Raw genomic sequence first — 13,830 nt, forward strand, 5'->3', positions numbered from 1 at the left:
ATAAATACATAAAAATAACTGCTTTCACCTACTACTCAACTCACTGGATAACGATTTGTCAATCACAAGTCATTGGCATTCGAGCATGTGCTGGGTAATGTACCTTTCTGAAACACAGAAACCATAGACTTCTACAGGGCCCAGAGTCTTTTAGTATCCACAGCTTTCGCCCCCTGATGCCCATTAGAGTGAATTTAGGCTTAGGCTACTTAAGGATCAACCTTTGCTTTTTAGACCTGGAAGCTACATCTTTTATGCTGTCTGTGGTGAGGAGAGAGCTATATCGTTAATTTGTTACATAAAATGTAACAAATTTGTTAATGTTACATAAAAACAGCTTATATAAAAGCAACCAAAAACTGCTTTAAAGCTTTGCCTAGAATGAGGGTTAAAGGGCTTTTCATCAACTTCTTTGATGCTCACAAAAAATACTCATTATTTCTTCCTTCATGGCTGTTTATCATGGATGGCCATGATGGTCGAGTGGTTAGCACTGTAGCCTTACAGCAAGCTTATAACCGGCTCGATCCCCACCTATGCCTGTGTGCGTTCTCTCATGCTTTCTCCTACGGTACAAAGACATCCATTAGGTTAACGGGTGATTCTGAATATGCCGTGGGTATGAGGTAATTAAAGTGCTGTATAAATGTATGTTGCTTAATGGGGGTTAAAATGGGACTTTTAGTCATTAAGATTATAAAAGAACTGTATAAATGGGAGTACATTTCAATATCCATACAACCCAACAAACCACTGAACAAATCTAATCTTAAAGCTTATTTGCATGAATGTAATTTGACTTATCTACATCTTTGTTAAGGTTGCAGATGTGCAGTAGAAGCCTGTGATAGACTTCTACTGTGCCAATGCAACATTACCCACTGATTGGGTCGTATATCCTAGTTTTAGCTGTTGACTGGCTCTTTTATGACAGGAGCTAAACTTCGGATGTGTAATCAGGATTCTTTGAGTGCCATGGCTCTCTTATCATGCCTCTGCTAATGTATATTTTGATGTTATAATCTTTAGCATAATTATCAGAATCATTTGTTTATTCAAATCTCTCTTATCATACACATAAACACGCATGCTTTAAAAACACATTCCCACCTGACGGCTTTAAATCAAATGCAGTGCTGTGTTGACACAGTAACATGAGATTAATCTCTCTGCAACATCCAGTCATCACATTAAAGAGAAATATAAATCACCCCTGACATATTTTCTAACCATCTGTGCTTAAAATAAATAAGCTGTAGTCCACTTTGTCAAACCACTGAAGAGGCTTTTTGCACAATTAAAGAACTGAAGTGGTGCAAATACGGCCGTCATCTCGTATTTATTTCACTGGATTTCCTTTCTGCAGCCCGCTGCAGATCGAAATTGACAGATTCTTAGGATTTTTTTTAAAACTTTAATGTCATTCAAGTGCCTTGTTATGAATAGATGTCATCTTCATCAGGGTGAATCATGCTCCATTCTGATTAACATAATCAGCTTTTCCACTTCTGTCCTGAATGGCCGAGGCCATTTGGATTGCAAATGATAACGAGCGCTTCTTTTAGAAGAAGAAAGAACAAGCAGATGCACATAAATTAGAGTACCAGGACACTGTTTGAGGTATTGTATGCTGCGGAAAACACCACAGGGTGAAACGGGTGTTAATGTTTTTTTTTCTTTTTAAGGCCGGCTTTTTATTTTTATTTTTAAGCTACATATTTATTTATTTATTTATTTATTTGCCTGTCCCATTTGGTTCTTTAGCCGTCAGAATTGTTGTCTGAAGACCAACCCAATGGATTTACTTTGCCAAATGGATCATCACGGCCTTGCCGTATTGGTCCATTAGATCAACCTTTGTTGTTATTATTTATTTTATTTTATTTTCAGTTGTTACAGATGGGACAGACATGAGTGAGGGATAGGAAAGGGAGAAATAAAGATGAAGGAAAAGAAAAACAGAAGGGAAGAGGGACAGTGAGAAAGGGCACTTAAAAAGAGAAAGAAGAGGAAAAAAAATCTCCTGGATTACCTGTTGAGAGAAAAGGAAGAGAAAACAAGCAAAAAAACAGACCAACATACTAATATATGTCTATGAACAGTGAACACCCGTGTGCACACCTGTGTGGATCAGCGCGCTCGTATTCAAAAGGTTTCCCCATGTAATGGTCTGCTAGAGGATGTAGAAAGCCATAGCCCTGTCCCCCAGGGCATGAAGCAGGCATGGAGGAGATCCAGGCTCCAGACATCCAGAGGCCCCAGAGTGCGAGAGCCCAAGGAGGACCACCGGAGGGGCATCCGTGCCACTCTCCTGGGAAGAGCTGAGGAGAGCCCCACATGAGGGGTCACCCAGTAGCCACGGAGCAGAAGCCAGAGGGGGCTGCAGTGGCGTGCCCGCCGGCTCTGCCGGCAGCCAGCTGTGCCAGAGTGAACCGAGCTGCAGACCCAGAGGCCTGAGGGCCCCCTTTGCCCCGGAAGAGGCCTGACCGAGCACCAGGCCCCGCCAAGTAGTCACCGGGAGCGAGCTGGTACATACCTGAGCGCCCAGCCCCGGACACCAAGAACCACCAACGCAACGACCCCTGAGGGCATTAGTTACCGGCAGGGAGTGTGGTGAGGGGAGATAGGCCTCCACACTTGGAGGGCCTGGGAGTTCCCAGAGAGGTGGAGTGTAAGACCCGACCTGACATATAAACACAGACAAACAGGCACACACAGACACAAACATGCATTCCCACCCCCATGCACACATATACAAATACTTAACACTCACCCAACGTAGGGATAGACATACATGGACACTGTACACACAATCACACTCCCCAAACAAACTCTATACCCCAGGTCCAGGTACCCTCGCCCCTAGAGGGGGAAACGACACCTAGACCCAGGAGATGTTACCCTTTCCCCTGGGGTGGAGGCAAGCAGACCGGCCCAGGCTCCGCAGCAGCAGGGAGGCCCCGCATCCCAGATCCCAATCGGACGGCCAACACCTCCTCCCAGCCCCCACGCCCCGATGGCCAGCAGAGAACAGGGGTGTGTGAAGACCCCAAACCTCCCTCCTCTCGCTCAAGTGTAGTGTTGCTGCGTGTTGTTCTAAGGTGCATTTAAAACACGGGAGAGCATGGTGCTGATGCCAGAACTACATATTTTTATTTTTGGATTCCACTAGAGCAGCTTTGTTTATCTTAAACTACACCTTGATCCAGCATTGAAACAAGCCATTTAACACTCTAAAACCCACCTCCCTTTGATCTACCTTTATTTTGATTGGCTGTCCTTGCCTAAACACATGGGTCAGGCTTTTGTGTTCAGATCCAGAAGTTTAACATTTTGCAGATCTAAAAGTAGCAAAAACCGGATCCACCAGTGGAACAGTGTGTTTATGTGTAGATGTTTGTATGTGTAACCAAAAATGTGAGAAACTTCTTGGGTTTTTTTTCCTCATCTTTGTTGTGTGTAACTTGCAGAAACGGTTCGAGCAATGACCCATGTGATAAACCAAGGCATGGCCATGTACTGGGGGACATCCCGCTGGAGCCCGATGGAAATAATGGTGAGACTCAGTCCAAAATACATTCCTTCTGTCTTCACAAGTTCCAGTTATTTCCAGCTTCACATTATCTACTATTTCTATTCTTGTTCAGTATTGTTCCCAATACAAAATGTTTACATACTCTGCTGTATTATGTAACTCTTTGCATGTTTTTCTCTAGGAAGCGTACTCTGTTGCGAGACAGTTCAACCAGATTCCCCCCATCTGCGAGCAGGCAGAGTACCACATGTTCCAGAGAGAGAAGGTGGAGGTGCAGCTACCTGAGCTGTTCCATAAGATAGGTGAGCAGTGGTGCGTTTGTGCCTCCAGGTGGAGAATTGATCCATAAAAGCATTACAAAAGTTATTTTTTGAAAGGAAGCACTCCAGAAATGTAACACGAGAACTTCTCTCTTACTTGCTGGAGCACTGGAGATCAGTGCAGTTTTGATTCTAGCTGGTTAAAGTCTTGTTTGTGTTGTCATCTAACTTTATTAGCTTCAATTCAATGCAGAGAAACCAGCATTGGTTATATTAAAAGGAGCTTTATATTGTAAAGTAGACCCTACAATAATACATACAGAGAGAAACCCAACAATCATACGACCTCACTTGCATGTTGGCGACAGTGGGAAGGAAAAAACTCCCTTTTAACAGGAAGAAACTGCCAACAGAACAAGATTCAGGGAGGGGCGGCCATCTGCCGCGACCAGTTTGGGTGAGGGGAGGAAGACAGAATAAAAGACATGCTGTGGAAGTGTGTGAACAGTCAGTGTGATTTAAGAGAAGTAGAGAAATGATCATCATCAACTCAGCAAAGTTCAGCCCTTTTTTTTTTTAATTTATTGATGGCTAATAAAAATTGTTCAGTGGTGATCACATGTTTCTCTTCTCAGGTGTGGGGGCCATGACGTGGTCTCCGCTGGCCTGTGGGATCATCTCAGGGAAATACGATGGCAGGGTCCCTCCCTACTCGCGGGCCTCCCTTAAGGTAGACAAGCCTCGCTCGCTGTGCTCCTTCTTTATCCCACTCTGATCATCTGTGCCGCTGTCACTGTGCTGCGTTTCACTGCTGGTTGCTTATTGTGTGTCTTTGTGTCTTTCAGGTTCTGTTACTCACCACATACTGTAACCTTGTGTGTTTTCAGTGCCATGCCGACGCCATGCACTGCGTACCGCTTCACAAGCAGTGCTGTTACACACTGTTTGTCAGTTGGTGTCAGCTTAATATATTTTAGTCCACGCAAATGACCACAAAACACCTACGCTCACAACAATAATAGTGCGGCACGTGTGCGTGCCGACTTGTGAATTTTTATTTGACACTACAGATACCAACACTTTAAAAATAAAAATGTTTCACTTTATAAATTGGCAGATGAATCAGGAATCAATTCAGTGTGTTGTGTCAGGAGAAGAAGAAAACAAAACGTCCATTTTTACTAAAAATGGTTAAAGAGGAGACGCGGCTTTAGGGATTCAATCCTGTATTTGTGACAGATGAACTCAGCAGCCCTCACTTTCCATCATGTCATGTTGTGATGCTGAAATATATTTTAGCATTCAGCATGCAGACTTTTAAAAATAAGAGATCCAAGACAGCTCAACACATAAGCTTACACCTGATTGGTGTTCTGTCCCTCTGTGCTGGAGTGGCATGTTGTGTTTCTGTGGATCGTGTGTCACTGATTGTTGGTTTGAGCTCTGCCGGTTCATGAAGTAAGCTCTCCATCTTGGTGTCGTGCAGTACTTTTGGTGACTTATGTTGAATGTGCTGCTTCCCGTTCGGCTCAGTGTTGTCTGTGGATGTTTGTGGTGTTTTGGATCGTTGAGTCAGTGAATCCTTGTGATACTAATCACATCCTCCGTATTGTTAGATCTACCAGCTAGATATCAAAGCTACTGTATAACTCAGCTGGGACAAAACTAACACTTTTTTAACATATTTAATTTTTGTAATGTTTGTAAATCTGCTATAAATGAACTGACTATTATTATTTTTTACAAAAGCATAGAGTGAGCTGTGTTTCCCTGGCTGAGGTGTAGACAGCAGGAGACAGAGTCACGTGTTTAAAAACAGGCCCTGGTGACACAGGAGCTGCAGCGCAGCGGTGTGAGCAGGGCTGTGTTTTTGAGCAGGTGTGCTGTGTTTTCGACAGGGCTACCAGTGGTTGAAGGACAAGATCTTGAGCGAGGAGGGCCGGCGTCAGCAGGCGAAGTTGAAAGAGCTGCAGGCAATCGCGGAGCGGCTGGGCTGCACTCTGCCCCAACTCGCCATCGGTACGCAGATACACTCTGCCGCTCTCTCTCTTTCTGTCTGTCTGTCCGTCCCTCTGCCTCGGACAGGCCGAGGTCAGCACCGCTCTCGCAGCTGTCTGGTTTGACACTTGGTGTGTTGTGTTGTCACGTATGTGTCTGTGTTGTAAGTGTGCAGTTAAAAAAAAAGAAAAGTATATTTATGAGGAAAAACAAGAAAACGGGGACTATTTAAGAAATAAAACAATCAGAAAGGTAAATACTGCGTCTTAAAGGGACAGGAACACACAGTATCAGATATAAATCCAGAGGATGACTCATATCGATTCACTTGCCGGGCAGTAAATGTGCAAACCCCAAAGACGCAGAGTCCTGCAAGCGTCGTTAAAGTGGCAGTCGAGAGGGACGCGGCGAATAAATCTCGCAGTCGGTCTCCTATCTCAGCACAGATCACAGCAGATTTTTCACCCACACAGTAATACACTGTCATAGATTTGGTTTCACGGGCCATTAGTGGACACCCTCGGTTCTCCCTCAATTACCATAAATCCTTCCAGCACTCCTGTAGGCAGCACGGAGTATATATGCAGTCTTCTAGATCGCTGTGTCACTCCAGCATTAAATAAAAACTATAAAACAATAACAGACTGCTTCTCGCCTTGGGCTTTATCCCGAGACTCCTTGAGCAGGTGGTAAATTCAGGAATCAGGCTGCAAGTGTGAGAACAAAGTAAACAAATGTAGTCGGCATCTCAGTAGCCTGAGGGAAGGTCTGCACCTGCATCACTCCCGATGAAGATCTTCTTTTTTTGGCCGTATTCTCATGTTTATTGAAGATTTGTGTAGAATCATAATCCCACTATTTTTACAGCAGCATTCCTCATTCCATTATACTGTAATCTGCTTACCAGTGTATTTTCCTGAATTTCAAGAGCATGCAGTTGTATTGCACAATACAGTTCCCAATTACAATGGCAGACCAAGCTCTGTGTGTGTGTGTGTGTGTGTGTGTGTGTGTGTGTGTGTGTGTGTGTGTGTGTGTGTGTGTGTGTGTGATCACAAAAAGGCAGGTTCTCTGAACATTAGTAGCAGAGAGCTGCTCTGAGATTTAGTTCTTTTACTCATGCTTTGCACCTGAAAATGGTTCTGAAGTATTTGTACATGAGTTTTTTGCAAGTTCCTGCTTCACTACCTGTGCTTTACAAAGGGATGGGAACTTAGTCTTATGGGAAAAAAAATATACCAGGAAAAACAGACGAACATCACACAATAAATTACACAGTCAATATTTAACAAACCTAAATCAAGAAGCAGTGTTTGAAAAATTAAGTACACCCTTACTGGTTCTATAGAATTAAGATGGTCAGTCACAGACAGAGGTCACTTATCAAAGGCACTTGATTAATTGGTCATTAGCAAACGTGACCACCTCTATAAAAGCAGAAGTTCTGGCAGTTTCATAACAGTTTGTAATCATCACAGGACTGAATGTCCCAACACGTTTACCCCATAACAGACCATGCAATGCTCAGCAACACTGCAAAAAACCCCAAGAGCTACATCTTAGACTCCATGGGCCTCAGTTAGCATGTTAGATGTTAAAGTTCACAACAGTACAATCAGAAAAAGACTGAACAAGTATGTCTTGTTTGGAAGTGGTGACAGGAAAAAGACTCTTCTTGCTAAAAAGAAAATGGCTGCACGGCGTAGGGCTCCAAAGCCACATCTGAGCAAATCACAAGACTTTTGGAACAATGTTCTTTGGACAGATGAGACCAGAAATGGAGATGTGTGTTCATAATACAAAGTGCTACCTTTAGAAAAGAAAAAAAAAACAGCACAAACATTTCATACCAGATGTCAGGACTGATGTGGAGGGATGATGATTTGAGCTTGTTTTACAGCCACAGGACCACAGCAAGTTGCAGCCACTGAGTTAGCTATGAGCTCCACTGTATACTAAAGCATTATGGTGTTGAAGTTGAAGACGTCTTTCTAACGGGTAATGGTTTTGCTGAAATTGGGTCATGCAACAGGAGAATAAATCCAAGCACAGCAGTAAATCTACAACAGAATGACTGAAAAAAGAGTCAGCATGTTGCAATCCATCAGTGTCCAGACCTGAACATGATTGAAATGCTGTGGGACAACCTTAAGAGAGCTGTGGATAAACAAATGCCTGCAAATCTCAGTGAACCGAAGCAACAATTCAATTCAATTCAGTTTTATTTATACAGCGCCAAATCACAACAACAGTCGCCTCAAGGCACTTCATATTGGAAGGCAGACCCTACAATAATGCATACAAAGAAAAGCCCAACAATCATATGACCCTGTATGAGCAAGCACTTTGGCGACAGTGGGAAGGAAAAATTCCCTTTTAACAGGAAGAAACTTCCAGCAGAACCAGGCTCAGGGAGGGGCGGGGCCATCTGCTGCAACCGGTTTGAGTGAGAGAAGGAAGACGGGATAAAGACATGCTGTGGAAGAGTCAACATTGTAAAGAAGAGTTGGTCAAAATTCCTCCACACCGATGTGAGAGACTAATGCTCATACAGGTGTTTCTACAATCTGCTGAATCATGATGTGTACTCAGTTTTTTCACACGCTGCTTCTGCATTTGGTTTATTTAATTTCAGCTAAATAATGACACAGTTCTGATCTGAGATTGTATTTAAACAACTTTAGAACCAAGTAAGCACCAGATGGTTTTTCCATTCAAATCATTTAGTCATGGTGCAACAACGAGACTCGATTTACCTGCAGTGAGCTATGCCAAGTTACATTTTCAACACAGCATGAGCTAAGGTATAGTACTGAAATTTGATGTAATGTAGGCGGGCATTGAGCAGCATCTGATCAGGAGTCATTTTTATATTGTGGTGTGTGCATGAGTGGGTCGGTTCTTCCATCGCTGATCCAGTGTTAGTGTAACGAGTGTCGAGGTCCTGATGAGTAATGTTGCCGTAGTATAGCAGTTGGTTTGTTTTATCAGGGAGCTGTCATTTCATGTGCAAATAGTAATCAGCGTGTGTTTGCGTCTCGGGTATTGCATGTGTGTATGTGCGTGTGTTTAATCACGGTAGGGGTGTCATCCCTATTTACTGGTCTCCTGCAGCATGGTGCCTACGGAACGAGGGGGTGAGCTCTGTCCTTTTAGGGGCGTCCAACACCGACCAGCTGATGGAGAACATAGGAGCGATCCAGGTGAGTGTGTTTGTACGCTTTGCTTGTTTTACCGCGAAGCAAATCAGAAGCTTAATTTGTGAAAATGCGACCTGACCCGCTTTGTTGGGCTCGTATTCGTGCCTTACAGTCCGTAGCGGCAGCCTCCTCTCCTGGGCACGGCTTGGCCTCCTGGGCAGTTTGCTGCTGCACGCCTGGGTGCTTTACTGTACTGAGTTAATAAGGTCAGAGGAGTATCAGTTGCCAGTGGGATTGGAGATGAGCTCACAGCCACTTCCTCCTTTCCTGATAAGATGCACTCTTTAACGGGGTTTTCAGACCGGTGAGGGTTTACGTCCCCTCCTCACATTATGTCTGGCCCGAAGTAAAAAGCATTCTGACTCTCATCTACTCTGATGCTTTGTGTCTGCTCCCGTGTGTGTGTGTGTGTGTGTGTGTGTGTGTGTGTGTGTGTGTGTGTGTGTGTGTGTGCTAAACGTCTCCTCTCCCAGAATGCGTTTGATATTTCGGGTTTGAAATGCTATGCTCACATTTCCCAAGGGCTCTGCAGTTTCCCTTTTGCCAGAATTTTATATCAGAGACGCTGAAATAGAAACGGCCCCTGGTGTGAAAGACTTTCTCAGGAAGTTTCAATAAAAATATTATTTTTTTTCTTTTTATTTAATGTCTGCATTGTCGGAAGAGCAAATACTTTATTTATTATTCTCTGCACACGAGAAGTTCCTGTTTAATTTTTACTACCATCTAATCTTTTTTTATTTTGCTTGTTTTCCAGTTAAATAGAAGATTTTTACTCCTCACTTTGAAATTCAGAGTAAAACGATCTTTATTTTCATCAAATAGGGCAAAATATCTTAATAAATTTTTCTTTTTAGTGATGTATTTTCATAAATCTTTATTTATACAGCCTTTTTGTTGAAAATAATTATTCTTTGAGTCCAGCTTCCTCAGTTATCAAGTTTAAAAGGAACAATATATTCCTCCTGTTTTCATATTTCTGCTCTGCTCAGTGATGCACTACTTTACTATAAATACTTTATGTAGTGTCTGTTTACAAAGTTCTACCCCAGTTCCAAAAATAGTTGAGATGCTGTGTAAAATAAAAATAAAAATACAATGCAATGGTTTGCAAATCTCAAATATAAAACATTTTATTCACAATAGAACATAAAGAACATATTTCATAATGTGTCAAATGTTTTCAGTTGGTGGAAAGTTGGGCCTGTCTGCAGACAGGTCGAGCTTTGCACCAGAAAAGACGCCAGTATTCCTGTTTCATGTTCACATATGGCTTCTTCTTTGCACGATAGAGCTTTAAGCTGCATTTGTGGATGGCATGGTGAACTCTGTTCACAGACGGGGATTTCTGGAAGTCCATCCAGTGATTTCCATGACAGAATTGTGCCTGATTTTAGTGCAGTGCTGCCCGAGGACCTGAAGGTTATGGGCAGTCAGTACTGATTTTTAGCCTTGTCCTCTGCACACAGAGATTTCTCCATATTCTTATTCAAAGGTTTCACAATTTTACATTAAAGAACTTTATTTTGAACTTGTTCCACAGTTTTGTTCAGACTGCTGAAACTCTGCCTCTCTAAGAGGCTGCTCTGTTTATACAGGGTCACGTTAGACCTGACCTGTTGCCAATAAAACTACCTGCTGTTTCTTCAAAGTCTTCTTCAAAATGAGTTAATATTTTTCATAAAATACTAAAATGTCTGTTTTACCAGCATCCCAACTTTTCTGGAATTTATTAGAACTGAAGCCTTTTTACATATCGCTGTTTCTATAAAGATAAAAACTTGTGCATAAAGCTAATATATAAAACAACAAAAAAATAAAGTAAAAAATAAACACATGCCACTTCCGTTTTTGGATTTTGAGCTGGACTGAAGATTGCAACGTTGAGATTGTTTGTAAAAATCCTTTCAACACTCTCTATAGGTAGCGATGTGAAACTGCAACACACCATGGCGACTGCAGTTTGTTCACCTCTTGTCTTTCTGTCGTGTCGTAGGTTCTTCCAAAGTTGTCATCATCCATCACACACGAGGTGGACAGCATCCTGGGGAACAAGCCGTACAGTAAAAAGGACTACCGCTCCTAACGCGTGGCACGGCCCCGCCCGGCAGGGCTGCACCCGGCCTGCAGCCGCAGTGCCCCACCTTTGCCTGATCCTCTGTTTGCTTGAGCTTTTACTGAGTGAGACCCTGACGCATGAGTCTGGCCACACCAAGGCCACGCAGGGCACCTCATTTAGAGTTACAGGGATAAGATAAGAAAAGGGGGAAAAAATACAGTCACCTCCACTGGAAATGACAGGATTGACAAAGAAAGACACAAACATGGAAAAAGAGAGGTTAGAGATATGCGCTCATATTTAAATTAGTTATACATTCAATTCAGCTGAACGTATTTTAAAACTATAGAGAAAAATACATTTATTAAAAAAAATAAAATAAGCACACGCTTGCTTGGCAGCCAGATTTTTTTTTCCTTTCTATTTTTCTTTCTCTCTTTTTAAAACCGAATACAACTAAAAGGAAGATGAAATTCTTGCTGTATGAATACACGAGAACTATTGTTGCACATGTACCATAGCCATGCATTCGTTGTTTGGACGTTCTGTTTACAAACACCTGTGTACTGTCCAAATCCGTCAAGATTTCTCTGAAAGTGTTGTCGACATTACCAGAGCCTCCTCACGGGCTTCAATCAGCACTTTAGTACTGTCAGTAAAGGTGTTGGAAGGCAGTTTCAAAGAAGAGAGAGGATGGGTATTACAACAGTCTTATCTCACAGCCATTGCACTATAGAATCACATCGCCTCTTCATAATTCCCTCTCTTCATCCTCTGTTTCTTCACTGGCAGTGCGTTTGTCCAGCCTAATGCTCCGATGTTCCTCCTGTGTAAGCGTGGCTCTGAAGTTCTGAAGTCATCAGGGCTTCCGTCCTTCCAGTGAACCACTCGCCACGATGGAGCTTAGGAGCCTAGGCTGATGTGTCTGGGCAACTTGCGTGCCACTGAAGAGATGAGCAGTTTATTCCTCCCTAACAGCAGGAACTGCAGTCGTGTTATATCAAACGCAGCGGCCTGCTTCACTGTGCTTTCCAGCCGCTTTTCTCGCTTTTTTCAGGCTGAGGATTTTGGCGTGCAGGGAACGTTCGTATCAGTGTTGGCTCAACATCTCATGGAAAGTTCTCCTCAATCAAATTCAGTTCAAGTATTTTGCCTTATTTAGAGTTGCATCAAACTGTGCTTTGGGCTTGTAGACGAGCAGCTCGACAGCTGCCTCTCTGCGCTGGTCATGTGTCCCCGGTATAAACTGGACCGCTGAGTGGTGGAAGTGGTGTTTGTTGCTCCCTGACTGGGGGGGAAGGAGTCGTGTGTCTGGTTAATCGGTGAGTGGCAGCAGCTCAGGGAACGGAGCAGGCAGTTTCAGTCATGTGTTGGCGTGCACAAAGTCAGGAGGTTGTATTTAGTCATCTGTTTTTCTCTCATGTGTGGACACTTTAGTGTGGCTTGAGCCAAAGATCATCTTCTTCTTTTCTTTCTTTCTTTTAGAAAACAACCCAACGTTTCACTATTACAAGATTATAGAAATCATCTTGACGCATGTGCTGTCCAGCTTGTAATCTATCTATGGTATGGACTTTACTCCATAATATATCTTTACTTGACCGAGCTGTTACACTAGTTAACAAGTATGTCCTTCATATACAGAATGCGTAGTACAACTAAGTGCTTTAGGATCGGTAAGGTTTGTTTCAGGCGGCAGACGCCCCGAGACACGTCAGAAGTATTATTGCAAACATTTTGACAACGCCCTGTATCATTTGTTGTCCTTTGGGTGCTCTCTTACTGTGATTAAAGCACAAGTGGAAAGCATGTTACATCTTCTAAGCATGGACCCTCTTCACCCAGCCTACAGTACCTATGGGACAAACAAGGTGATGCTTTTCAAGCTTACTAACACGTGTAGATAACAAGTCTTTACTAACAGTTGATAAACTGTTGATTCTTAGAAGGAAAAAACAAGTGCAAATTAACATAACTTATATAAGTGTGAATGATATGAATGAGGTGAAGCTGCTCAGCTAGAGTGGAGGGGATAAACATCACTGTGTGGGGTTTGTGTGGATGAGGTTTTGCTTGAGTATTACTCCTAAACAACAGCAAAGTGATTCAAGATCTGCTGTTGATCTGAGTGTGTGTGTGTGCGTGTGTGTGTGTGTTCAGGTGTGTTCAGGTGTGAGGGATCGGGGGACAACTGAACCAATCCCATGCTGTTGTATTAGTTGATCCTGAATACGGCTGATTTGCCGTGTCTCTTGTAAGTCTGAGTAAATAATAACAGGCACAAGCTGATGCTGTTTTCTCAGAATTAAAAAAAAGAAAAAAAAAGATAAGAACATTTTGTTCATTAGTCTGTGGAGTTTCTGTGTCTTAATATTTCCATCTGCAGCGAGTGGAGAAGAAGTCTGAGATTTAAAGGTTGAGTCTGACATTTTGGGAAATGTGCTTTTTCTCACCCAAAATTACAAAAGGTCTGATACTGAACTCATATTAGCTCAACACACAGACTGGAAACCAGAAGAAACTCATTTTCTCTTCTGTACAGAACATATTAGCCATTCATTATTAAGCTTTACAGATAAGGGCAGTCAGAGGGTTTTAGCCTTGTTCATATGTTCGTACTGTGTTCACCAAGGACTGTCTGATTGAGATATTGTAAGGATAACTTGTCAGACTCTCAGTTGGGAACCTGGTTTATTTAACACATAATCGGGTGTTTGAGTGTGCAGTCAAGTCCGTGCTGTGTGTGCACTTTCATCCTGTGCTCTCAGTTTCACCATC

General features: G+C 42.8%; 1 protein-coding gene across 5 annotated transcripts in view; it reads left to right on the forward strand.

Annotated features, from left to right (window-relative positions):
- The window catches only part of kcnab2a (potassium voltage-gated channel subfamily A regulatory beta subunit 2a), an 87,440-nt gene extending 74,061 nt beyond the window's left edge, over positions 1-13,379 (forward strand). For all 5 annotated transcript variants that reach the window (XM_085159034.1, XM_085159036.1, XM_085159035.1 and 2 more), the window contains 6 exons: positions 3,471-3,556; positions 3,717-3,837; positions 4,431-4,525; positions 5,694-5,814; positions 8,908-8,996; positions 10,990-13,379. In XM_085159034.1, coding sequence (XP_085015160.1) covers positions 3,471-3,556; positions 3,717-3,837; positions 4,431-4,525; positions 5,694-5,814; positions 8,908-8,996; positions 10,990-11,079 — 602 coding nt within the window. In that variant the 3' untranslated portion in view covers positions 11,080-13,379. The remainder of the gene's footprint in view (positions 1-3,470; positions 3,557-3,716; positions 3,838-4,430; positions 4,526-5,693; positions 5,815-8,907; positions 8,997-10,989) is intronic.
- The last annotated feature ends 451 nt before the right edge of the window (positions 13,380-13,830 follow it).

The sequence above is a fragment of the Neolamprologus multifasciatus genome, chromosome 5 (assembly GCF_963576455.1).
Source record: "Neolamprologus multifasciatus chromosome 5, fNeoMul1.2, whole genome shotgun sequence".
NCBI lineage: Eukaryota > Metazoa > Chordata > Actinopteri > Cichliformes > Cichlidae > Neolamprologus > Neolamprologus multifasciatus.